Raw genomic sequence first — 12,500 nt, forward strand, 5'->3', positions numbered from 1 at the left:
CCCCATAAAACCTGTGTGCCAAAGACATTGCACTGATAGTGTCATATCTGCCCCCCCCAGGAAGGATCCTCACAGTGGTCTCACTCTCTCACCCCCCCCAGGAAGGATCCTCACAGTGGTCTCACTCTCTACACTGAGAGGCTGAATTTGGTTCTTAAACTCTAACAGTGTTTATTTGAGGCTCAGTTCGCCCTCAGCAATCATCAGTATCCTGTTCTTACTGCGAGTCCACCAGGTTGCTGCTGTTGGTGCTCAGTGCTGATTATTGATGATTATTGATGATTATTGATGATATCTATGTTCTCATAGCAAACGTACAGATTTAGTTTCATTGGTGTTGTAGTGGGGAAAAAAGTCAGAAAAGAATATGGATAGAAAAATCTTTCTTAAAGTATTAATGAGGATATTTAATATTAGTTTATATTACAGTCTTATAATATAAAATGATATCAAATAACCAAACCGATGATAAAACTCCTCTGACTGCTTCACTGGGACATAAATATCTAATGGAGGTCATACAACAGTACAGACAGACGGTGGCCAGAAGGAAGGACAAACACCTGATTCACAGCTTCAGACAGATAAATAATCACAATAAGACTCAACTCAAATATTAATATTAATATTGATCTCAGAATGGATATTAATCCGTTAACCAACAGAAAATCAGTCTCAACTATTTTGCCTTTTGTGTTTTTGTAAAAATGCCAAAACTTCACAGTTTCAGCCTCATTGAAATATTTACTGTTTTTTTTACTCTTTTATGATCATAAATATCTTTATCTGATCGGTGATCAGAGATGGATTAATGTAGAAAGTAATAAAGATAAATCAATAATGGGAATAATCTTTGGTTGCAGCTCGAATTCACAGCGTAACACGACTAAATCCACCACCACAATCAGACCACAATCAGACCACAATCAGACCACAAAGAAAACCAACAGGAGTTCCACCATAAATCCCTGTGCAGCTGTTATTGATCCTTATTGATCGTTATTGATCAGCAGGTTGACTCACAGCAGACTCTGTTAAAAAAAAAAACAGTTTTAAAGCTTAATCACTGACCCATAACATTCACCCTTTCACAGTGGGACAGTGTGTGTGTCCGGTACTCCCCCCCCCCAACCAGGCTCTCCACATGCAGCTTGTGTGTGTGTGTGTGTGTGTGTGTGTGTGTGTGTGTGTGTGTGTGTGTGTGTGTGTGAGAGAGAGAGATAATATTCCCCATTCCATATCAAATCTGAAGAGAAGAAGCTTCAATCTGTTTTCTGTGCAGCTACAGAACTACAGACTGTGTGTGTGTGTCTGTGTGTGTTACTGTGTGTGTGTGTGTGCGTGTGTGTCTGTGTGTGTTACTGTGTGTGTGTGTGTGTGTGCGCGCGCAGCATTTATCCAAGAAGAGAAGAAGAATCTGAGCCATATTCAATGCAATATGAGTCTTATTGTTTGCATTGTCTCTCAGTGGTTTACATTACATTAATGTTTTTACCGTAGTCGAGCGTTGAGCACCGAGGAGCATCGAATGTGCAATCTTACTTCAGTGCTGGTTGGGGATAGGATTGTCTCGTTGTTTTTATTGTTGTTGTTGTTATGTTGTTGTTGTTGTTGTTGTTGTTGTGTATGTCAGTGGATTGAACTCAAACAACCCTGTGAGCTCTCTTCTGATCAAACCTGTCAGTGAACATAGAAAGTAGGAACCGCTCTCCCGAGTGTTTGTGGGGAAACATTTGTCGGACGGAGCCGTCGTCAGAAGTCTGGCACTCAGTTCACTCAAACACGTGTTTATGAATCATTCCTTCGGTTTCTGTTTGTGGTTTTTATTCCACAGTAAAGCTGCAGGAGGCCGAGCAGCGAGCATTCATTCACTCAAGGTGCACTTACTGTAAATCTCCCAGAGCTCTCAGCAGCTCTTCACTGACGTCAGAAGGTTTAAAGGAAGAGGATGTTGAGTTCAACTGTCGGAGGGAATCATGATCCTTTTTATACAAAGTGCTCCCATGAAGTCAAAAGAGATTTTAATTTCCGACAGTGACAAACAGTCTTTTAACGATTTTAACAAGCTAGCTAATCTATATCTACATCTGATAGCCACTGTTAGCTCAGTTACAGAAACATTCCTGATTAAATACTTTTACTAGATCTTTTCTTTTCTTGGTACAAATAGCAGAATGAAGTCAGTGTCACTTAAAATAAGTAAAAGCAGTTTAATGAAGAATGTTTGTGACTTATAAAACACCAGTTTGTTTTTCTTTGTAATCGGTGCGAACACTTTAACGTTAAATGAACGGATCTGGTTTTAATCAGGACGTTGAACCATCCTGATATTCAGCTCCAACGTTATTAAAGGTCCACTTACTACATTTCTTCCAGAGCTTTCAGCAGCATTTCATAGAAACCTGAGCGGGTTATTTCTGTGTAATATTTGTGCTGCCGGACTCCTGCGACGGCTCGCGCTGTGAGCCGACACCGAGACCTTCCTCTGAGCGTCTGCAGACGAGCAACAGACCGACTGTGTAAATGAACTCTTTTATGACTGTCGTAATAAGCTAGGCCCGCTCTGAATGACGTGCACACACGCTTCTTATCACTCTTTCTATTGAGTAGAAACTTTGTATTAAACTGTGTCTCTCATCAGCGTTTGGTTCTGCATGGCGTTTTTCTAACCTTGGGATTATTTTCTGGCATTATTGTTGTTTAAATATTAAATTATTCTAGTTTTAAAGGATTTCTACCTGAGTTTCCTCTTAGGTTGGACATGTGTTGGTGTTTTTGTTTCTTTTGCTTTTGTATTTCTTATTTTTCTGCTGCTGCTGACGATGATGATGATGATGATGATGATGATGATGGGATTACTTGAAGTTTGTTGTTTCGTTTCATTTTAAAGATGTTGCTGTAGTTTTGCCTCTGAACTTATTTCCTAACTGAGTGACTGTTGGGGAAACCTGAGTTACTAAACTGAGGAGTTTCCTCTTTCTGAAACCATCGACTGATGAAGAACTCACTTCTTCACTTGTTAATGTAAATTTAAACATTCAGATATAAAAATAGTGAACACACAATGTTTTTCTTTCATTCTGAACAGTAACATTTTCACACTGACTCCAAACAGTCTGACCTCCATCAGGTTCCTAATATTTCAGTTAATAACCCGTCTGACCTCACAATGAAGCTTCTAAAACAACTGTTTAAATATTTAAATATTAAACCTCGAAAATTCAATTAAAAGTGCATCAAGGCCAAAAGGTTAAAGTTCAGAGACAATAATATATCAAAATGATCTTAAATAAACAGTTAAACTGTGAGGCTGTACTCAGTCACAGTATAGTATTATAGTAGGAATTATCATTTCTGTATCACAGTTTTACTATTAAGATTATGATGATTTTTTGGGTCTTTTGCACCAAACAAACATGTTTTCTGGAATCAGTCGTGTATCAAAATGATCTTTAGGACATAAGACAAACAACTTCTCTCAGTTAAGAAGTTTATTTAGAATTGTATAATTCAAATAAAACTTGTACGAGGATCTTGTTGGATTGAGAAGCCACAGTCAGCGGAGTGCTGTTACTCCCTCTTTCCTCGCCCCAAAAGAGTCATGACCAAAGGTCACAGGAGGTTATGTTTGTTTAACATTGAGCAATGAGATGGGAAGCAACCGTGGTTTAGACTTGGTGCTTACTTGTTGGTGCTCAGACTGGTCCCAGCCTCTTGGCACACGACCCAACCAATTCCTAGGAGACAGCGCCCTAAAAGAAAATTAATAATTCCACCCTGCTCTCCCTCCCAACTGATATTATTTATGAAACTAGAGCGACGGTCAGAACTGGGTGCCTCCGACCTTGGAGATAACCCATTCTTCCTCCCACAGACAGGTGTTTCTTATCTTTATAAAATGCAGGCTTTCACATCTATGTGTATTAAAATATATTGAAAAGACTAATCCCTAACAAATCTACAGGAGAATATTTGTGGAGCAGGTTCTCTGCAGCACTACAGTTCTTCATTATAATGCTGTTTGTCACACTGTAGTAATATTTAAATGAATTGTGCAGCCCTGTCTCTGAAATGTCCGGGGGAGAAACAATCCAAACAAAAAGGTTTTTATTCTAATAAACAGGAATAAATACAACAAATGGAGAGAAGGATGGAAACTGAAAACTACATTTTCCTTTTATAGAAAGAAAGGAGCTGATCCTGTAAATATATCATTTTAAAGGTAAAGCGGTGGCGCTCAATAAAACATCAGGACATCTTCAACGTGATAATTCATTTAATAGATGTTGAAATATTTCAGTTAGGACATTAAAGGACAGCTACAAACATCTAAACCAGTTGTGGAAGGAAACATTAAAGGTTGTGTGGAACATGTTGTGAGAAATATAATATTCATATCTGTTTTAATTTGTGTTTAATCACCTGAATATAAGAATGATTGTGTTTTTGTTGCCTCAGAATGAGACGTTTTTATCCACAGATGCTGTCTGATGTCACTAAATCCTCAAACACTGCACCTTTAAACAGCTCTTCTTCTTTTCTTATCTTAGATCAGACTCATAGAACAGCTTTAAAAAACAGCAGCAAACATGATGTCACATTATATTGATTGGAATCATATTATATGTGATGAATGTGTATAATCAATATCTGGTAACAGAGAGTGACCTTTATCAGTCATTATTACCGATATTGATGTGATACAGACATTAATAAGAGGTGAGTTACTGTTTGAGGCGTTCAGGGACATTCCTGCTGTATGTGTGGTTCCACTTTAACCCTGGAGCCTGAACGCGACATTCATCACGTGGCTGTCAGACTGAGTCACAGCTGGAAATTCCTTCCAAAAAAAGCGTTACCTTTCTTGTAAGACCTCCAGGTGAGTCATGATGTAACTATTACCTCGGTGCACAGTGAGACGCTGCAGCAGCGAGGAGGAAGAGGAGGAAGAGGAGGAAGAGTTCCTGTAGAGCTGAGGTTGTGTTTCAGTTTCAGCTCTGTACCCCGCTGCACCGGGAACCAGCACAGTTTCCACCCAGTAGATAATCTAATGAAATAGTTTGAGGCTAAACGAGTCACATGACACACAGAGAGGATCTGGGGATTCCCGCTGACTCTGTGAATTTGCTGAAAAATTCCTTTTAAGTGAAGAAAATAATAACAATGAGTCAGAATGACAGCTGTAACTTGAACAATCATCAGTTTTTATTTGCTGTGTCATTATTTTTCTGTTTCACTTTCACTTCCCAGAGATATTTTAAGAAGAGCAGTTGATAGTAAACACATTTATTATAATCCAGGCTTGTTAAAGTGCTCTTACTGTGATCACGGTATGCTTTTAGTATCATTAATATAATTAATTCAATTTAAAGGGCCTTTATTGGCACAGGAAACACGTTTACATTGTAAAATATATATTTATATATACAGATTGGTAAGAAACATATAAAATAATAATACTAACAACCTAAAATAAAGCAGAATTATAGTTAAAACACAGTTTTAACCTGTCCTGGTTTTCATCGTTTAGATCCTTAATTACGAGAAAGTCACGAGGAGACGTCTACGTAATGACGCAGGAACGTATAAATACAGCTGTTGCGGCGCAGCGGCGGTTCAGTGCTCTCCGGCAGAGCAACCGGTAGAAACACCGTACGGAACGCAGTCAGTGGAGGATTTAACGTCTTTTACCGGCTGTTTAACCGTTCGCACCGTAAGTACTCGAGTTTAACAGACTTTAGCTTCAGGAAGGAGGAATTAAACCGGGGGAAGAGCTTTATTCCGGTTCTTCTGGCGGTTGACGAAGTGTTTCTAAAGTTTACCTGAACCAGTTCAACGGTTAATGGCGACCGTCAGAGTTTCAATAAAGTTCCGTTTGTCTGTCAGACACAACAACCGGAGCCGGTAAAGGTCAGTTTGTAGTTCTCAGTTTTAATTCTCGGAGCAAAAGTTGTTTTTTATCGTCAGTGAGAGGGAAGCTAACATAACAATAATAATAATAATAATAATAATAATAATAATAATAATACATTTTATTTATAAGCGCCTTTCTAAATACTCAAAGACACTTTACATAAAAAAACCCCCCAAAAAAAACATGTAGCATTTATATTGCTAACAGCCACAGCTAAGTACTTATTGTTATTATTATTATTATTATTATTGTTATTATTATTATTATTAGTGTTGTTGTTAGTGTTGTTATTATTATTATTATTATTAGTGTTGTTATTATTATTAATAGTGTTGTTGTTATTATTAATAGTGTTGTTGTTATTATTATTAGTGTTGTTATTTTTGTTGTTGTTGTTGTTGTTATTGTTGTTGTTGTAATATAATAGGTTACTAACTGTATGAGCTCTGTAGGGAGGATAAATTGGCTTTAAGTATATATTTTATGGATTATTACAACAGTTAATTATCTACATTTGTTTGTTTGTTTGTTTACAGTAACAGCTGTTTATTATCAGCCTCGGGGAGTAACTGATTACATGTAACTTGAGTTAGTAATCAGGATACAACAAAAAGTAATGAATCTGTTAAAGCTGGATGAGTTTAATTTAAAAATCAATTTCTTTAAAGAAACAGTGTGGAAGGTTATATTATTATTATTATTAACAATATTATTATTATTATTATTAACAATATTATTATTATTATTATTAACAATATTATTATTATTATTAATATTATTATTATTATTATTAACAATATTATTATTATTATTATTATTATTATTATTATTATTATTATAACAAATATATATATTAATAATAATATTATTAATAATAATATTATTATGTTCTTTATCTCTGTTCTCTTGTCTTTATTTGCATATTTGATGTTCAGGTTAATCCTAAAGTAATGAGTTAGTAATAAGTTACTTTATTTTAGTGATACTCAGATTAAGTGTCAGGTAACTAACTGATCCTGGTTCTGTTGGTTCTGTGTTGGTTCTGTTGGTTCTGTTGGTTCTGTGTTGGTTCTGTTGGTTCTCTGTTGGAACATGCCTCAACATGATCCTGATGCTTTCTGTTGGTTTCCAGCAGAGGGCGACATTAACACATGAAGTGATAATAAACTGATACAGTGGAATTAAAAACACCCTCAGAAAGGTTCCTCGAACGCATCACAACCTCCTCAGACTGTTCGAGGCCTAAAATATATTGATTTATAGATTATTGATTCAGTGTCAGATAGAAGAGCAGCTTCAACTTCATTAACACAAACTGATCTTGATTCTGATTCTGATCCTGATCCTGATTCTGATTCTGGTCTTTCTCACCGACAGTAAACCAACATGGCCAACGGTCAGGTGGAGATCCACGACCCCCTCCCCAACCGCGGCGACCTCCCCAACCGCGGCGACCTCCCCAGCAGCAGCAGAACCGACCCTGAGACCAGATCCAGCTCGGACCCCGAGAACACGCCGGAGCTCAGACTGCTCCGGGCGTACGCTAAGAGGAGGCGCCCGCTGAAGGTCGCTGACCCGGCACCCCCCAACGACCTGGTGGCACAAAATGGCGACATTCATGACCAGAAACCCCCCCCCCCTCAGACTGAGGAGGAGGAGGAGAAGAGGAAGAAGAGGACGAGGGGGTTGAAACGTCTGGCGTTGATCCTCCGGTGTATCAAACCTCAGACTGAAGACGAAGATTTACCCAGAATCCCCGAGAACAAACCCGCCGCCTACAACCGCTGTCTCGCTGGAGGTCAGTGTTAATGGGGGGGGTTATTATTTAATTACTTATAATATTGATCAGATTAATCAATAATTGTTTACAGTCCAACAAATGTTAGGGAAAGAAATCAGAGCTAAAGTATCTTCATCAGCTCTTCATCAGCTCTTCATTAGTTCTTCATCAGCTCTTCATCAGCTCTTTATTAGTTCATCAGCTCTTTATTAGTTCTTCATCAGCTCTTCATCAGCTCTTCATTAGTTCTTCATCAGCTCTTCATCAGCTCTTTATTAGTTCATCAGCTCTTTATTAGTCTCATCAGCCTTCATCAGCTCTTCATTAGTTCTTCATCAGCTCTTCATCAGCTCTTTATTAGTTCATCAGCTCTTTATTAGTTCTTCATCAGCTCTTCATCAGCTCTTCATTAGTTCTTCATCAGCTCTTCATTAGTTCTTCATCAGCTCTTCATCAGTTCTTCATCAGCTCTTCATCAGTTCTTCATCAGCTCTTTATTAGTTCATCAGCTCTTTATTAGTTCTTCATCAGCTCTTCATCAGCTCTTTATTAGTTCTTCATCAGCTCTTCATCAGTCTTCATCAGCCTTCATCAGCTCTTTATTAGTTCATCAGCTCCATTAGTTCTTCATCAGCTCTTCATTAGTTCTTCATCAGCTCTTCATCAGCTCTTTATTAGTTCTTCATCAGCTCTTCATCAGCTCTTTATTAGTTCTTCATCAGCTCTTCATCGGTCTTCCTGTTTCTGAGAAAACGCTGCTTCAGATGTTGGTATGGACTTGTTCTTTCTCTTTGTTAACGTGTGTGTGTGTGTGTGTGTGTGTGTGTGTGTGTGTGTGTGTGTGTGTGTGTGTGTGTGTGTGTGTGTGTGTGTGTGTGTGTGTGTGTGTGTGTAGATGATGAAGAGGAGGAGGAGGAGGAGGAGCTAGAGGAGGCGGTGAGTCGACTGACGGAGCTCGCAGATGAAATCAAGTTCAGTCCTCCAGAGATCGAGTCAGACGCTCCAGAAGGTGAGATCAGATTTAATGTTTATCACACAAACTGCTCTTCATCATCTTCATCATCTTCATCATCTTCATCATCTTCGTCACAGCTGGTCACATGATCTAATAAAATGGCGTCTGACGCAGTGTTTGACTGTCGGCGTTCTTTGTTCTAGACGATGTGGAGAAAGTGATCGCCCTGCTGCTGAGAGAGACTGGAGACAGGGTGAATGAGGTAGGACGTCTGTCTGTCTGTCTGTCTGTCTGTCTGTCTGTCTGTCTCTGTCTGTCTGTCTGTCTGTCTCTCTGTCTGTCTCTCTGTCTGTCTGTCTGTTTAATATCTGTGTCTGATATGTCTCTCTGTCTCTCTCTCTCTCTCTCTCTCTCTCTCTGTCTGTCTGTCTGTCTGTCTGTCTGTCTGTCTGTCTGTCTCTCTCTGTCTGTCTGCTGTTTAATATCTGTGTCTGATGTCTCTCTCTCTCTGTCTGTCTGTCTGTTTAATACCTGTTTTTTTTTTTTTTTTTTTTTTTTTTTTTTTTTGTCTGTCTGTCTGTCTGTCTGTCTGTCTGTCTGTCCTCCAGGATCTGAAGGCTGTAGATGGAGAACTCTTCTTGAACTTCTCTTTCTTTGAGAACTTGATAAGCAGACTCCTGGAGAGGATGGGTCTCCGCTCCCCCAACCCGACGCTCTGGGGCCCACAAGCTTCACCTAAAACCCAGATCGCTGTGACCTGTGAGGTCAGTTACCCCCCCCCCACTGAGGCTCTGTAGGCTCTACTGTCTGTAAACTGTGACCTGTAACACACATTACCTCATTATTCAATACCACCACACACTGTGACATCATCATTGTGTTTCTCCTGCAGGTCACCACCCGTCTGTCTGCCACCGTCTCTCTGCCCAGGAACCGCATGCTCGACCACGGAGCCAAATACCTGCAGATGTACTTCTCACCCTGGGTCCAACAGCAGGGAGGATACGTACGTACAACACACACACAGTGTAACACACACACAGTGTAACACACACACACACAGTGGAACACACACACACAGTGTAACACACACACACACACACACACAAGTGTAACACACACACAGTGTAACACACACACACACACACAGTGGAACACACACACACACACAGTGGAACACACACAGTGTAACACACACACACACACACAGTGTAACACACACACACACACTGTAACACACACACACTGTAACACACACACACAGTGTAACACACACACACACACACAACACAACACACACACACACACTGTAACACACACACACACAAGTGGAACACACACACACACACACACACACTGTAACACACACACAGTGTAACACACACACACACACAGTGTAACACACACACACACACACAGTTTAACACACACACACACACTGTAACACACACACACTGTAACACACACACACAGTGTAACACACACACACACACACACACACACACACACACACACACACTAATGTTAATGTTTCCCGCCCTCCACAGGAGGAAGCCTTCCACAGTGATGATGAGGACGAGGTCCAGTGAACCGTCTCCTTCCAGAGCCGCCAACCGGTTCCATCGGGTCAGCGCCGCCCCCCCCTCAGCGAGGCGTTCAGGCTCCCGCGGACTTTAAACGAGGCTACGAGGAACAAAAAGTTTACATAAAGATCCAGCATTAGTATCAGGATGCATTATGGGAAAACTTTATTGTAATATTATCTGATGTGCCAAAGTCTTAAAAACACTGTTCCAACATTAATTACTACAGTTACTGGACCTAAAGGCTCGGTTCTACTTCTGCTGGAAGAACACTCAGAGACACACACTCACACACACTCACACACACACACTCACACACACACACACACTCACACACACTCACACACTCACACACTCACACACACTCACACACACTCACACTCACACTCACACACACATAAAACATCATCAGTAGTTTTTCAGGGAGATTGAAACAGGTTATTTCTGTAGTTTTATAAAAAGTATTTTCAGCACTTGCACTTTTTATAAAAAAAAAGGGTGTTGTGTGTTACACTGTGTGTGTGTGTGTGTGTCTCTGCTGTCTGTGTGTGTGTGTGTGTCTGTGTGTGTGTGTGTGTCTCTGTCTGTCTGTGTGTGTGTGTGTGTGTGTGTTTTTTAATTGGTGTCATAAGAATGTGATGAACTGTAATTTAAAGACATTAAAGATACTTTATTATAATCAGAGTTGTCCTGGTTTTACTTTAATTGCTCAAACAGCGCCGCTGTGTGGTCAAATGACGACCTACATTATACTAACAGTCGTTGTGAACTCCATTTAGATTTTTGATCATTTAAAGTATTTCACCTTTTTTAAAAATTCTAATTAATTTTGTAATTATTTCTCAAGTAAAAAGTTGTTAAATGAGTTTATTCGACGGATTCGGCAGATAAATAATGAACTCTAACAGCTTTGCTTTAATTAAATCTAAATGTTGAGATATGGCTTAATGTTCACAGGAAGAAACCACCCAATAATAAAAGTTATTATTTTATTATATGTGCGCTTGTAGGTGATGAAACTCATGCCGAACTAAAGAGGACAATCTATTACATTTATCGAGTTATTAGTTATTAGTTTGTCACGTGATGACGCAGCCTGACGGTAAAAGAATCGTTAAATGAGCATTTTTCTAAACGGAGTTTGGCGCGTCCTCCTTCCTGGAGCGCTCCGGTGTCTCCGGCAGTGAAATGAGATCCAACCCGTTCCCCTGCACACCCAGACTGCCTCAACCTGCTCACCGACAACAAACAAACCACCCGCAGCTCACGGATCATCGCTCGGTGTCATCACCGACAACAATGACGTCTCCGCTGTGTCACTACCCTCCACCGGCTCCTCGCGGACTTTGAGGACTGTGCGTAATGTTTAACGTCGTGCACCAGGGTCGGAAATACGTGCCCACGCGCTCCTCGGTCACGGATGACTCTCCGTTAACCGTGCGGACCGTTCATGTCAACAAATCCCCCGGTACACTGACCGACCCGCTGGAGGCGACCTGGCCGCTGCCGGGCGCCAAGATGCGGATCTCTAAAGCCAACAAGGGCGCGGTGGTGAGAGCCGTCCGGCGGCATCCGTCTCCTCTGCCCCCCCGCCTGGAGAGCCTGGAGGCGGCCTGGAGCGAGAGGGGACAGCCGGAGGGGAGCCAGGAGCGGAGGAACGGAGAGCCAGAGGGTGGGGGGCCACAGCGGAGCAGGAAGAAGGGCTTCAGACCCCCCGATGTGAGGACCATCTTCTCAGAGAGGGACCCCAGGGTGAGAGAGGAGTCCGGGGAGGGTCACACCTTCGAGCCTGGGGGAGAGAACACCTGGTGCGATGTGTGCTGCGACTACATCCTCCAGCAGGGTCTCACCTGTGCAGGTGGGTGAGGGGGGGGGTTTCAGTTAAATGAACTCATCTGGTTTTACAGTGTATTGATCTAATTGATTATTGATTAGGTTTGATGCTTTTATTCTGTAACAGGTTAAACTTTAATACTAATCACAACTTCCTGTAAGCAAAGTACAATAAATAAATAAATAAATAAATAAATAAATAAATAAATAAATAAATTTCACACAGTCCCAAACTGAAATGAATAAGTTAATAATAATAAGAGTTTATAACAATGACGTCACCAAACTCTGTTCACTTCTCTGAGTATTTTAAATATAAAATAAATAAATATAAAACATATATTATTTGGAGGTTTTGTAGAGTAAAATATTTCTTTTGCTGCACATTCAGACTTTAAAAGCAACTGTTAAACTATGTTAAAGATAATAAAAGAG

General features: G+C 40.3%; 3 protein-coding genes across 10 annotated transcripts in view; all 3 read left to right on the forward strand.

The window, feature by feature from the left end:
* dgki (diacylglycerol kinase, iota) overlaps positions 1-3,065 on the forward strand; it is a 70,920-nt gene extending 67,855 nt beyond the window's left edge. For all 7 annotated transcript variants that reach the window (XM_051419837.1, XM_051419840.1, XM_051419841.1 and 4 more), the window contains one exon: positions 1-3,065. This exon is cut by the window's left edge and continues 455 nt beyond it. The gene's annotated coding sequence lies outside the window, so the exon portion shown is untranslated.
* A 2,488-nt stretch (positions 3,066-5,553) lies between these two features.
* Positions 5,554-10,570, forward strand: LOC127374597 (apoptosis facilitator Bcl-2-like protein 14). 2 transcript variants are annotated; one of them, XM_051420144.1, is made up of 7 exons: positions 5,554-5,713; positions 7,292-7,712; positions 8,590-8,703; positions 8,853-8,911; positions 9,258-9,413; positions 9,542-9,655; positions 10,197-10,570. In XM_051420144.1, the coding sequence occupies exons 2-7, from the start codon at positions 7,301-7,303 to the stop codon at positions 10,236-10,238; spliced, it is 897 nt and encodes a 298-aa protein (XP_051276104.1). In that variant the 5' UTR covers positions 5,554-5,713; positions 7,292-7,300; the 3' UTR covers positions 10,239-10,570. The 2 variants fall into 2 exon arrangements, with proteins under 2 accessions (XP_051276104.1, XP_051276105.1); XM_051420145.1 differs by lacking the exon at positions 5,554-5,713 and adding an exon at positions 5,723-5,910.
* Positions 10,571-11,472: 902 nt separating this feature from the next.
* rassf3 (Ras association domain family member 3) overlaps positions 11,473-12,500 on the forward strand; it is a 67,756-nt gene continuing 66,728 nt past the window's right edge. Inside the window, exon 1 of the mRNA XM_051420049.1 lies at positions 11,473-12,090. Coding sequence (XP_051276009.1) covers positions 11,595-12,090 — 496 coding nt within the window. The 5' untranslated portion in view covers positions 11,473-11,594. The remainder of the gene's footprint in view (positions 12,091-12,500) is intronic.

Source organism: Dicentrarchus labrax, unplaced genomic scaffold, assembly GCF_905237075.1.
Source record: "Dicentrarchus labrax unplaced genomic scaffold, dlabrax2021, whole genome shotgun sequence".
NCBI classification, from domain to species: Eukaryota; Metazoa; Chordata; class Actinopteri; family Moronidae; genus Dicentrarchus; species Dicentrarchus labrax.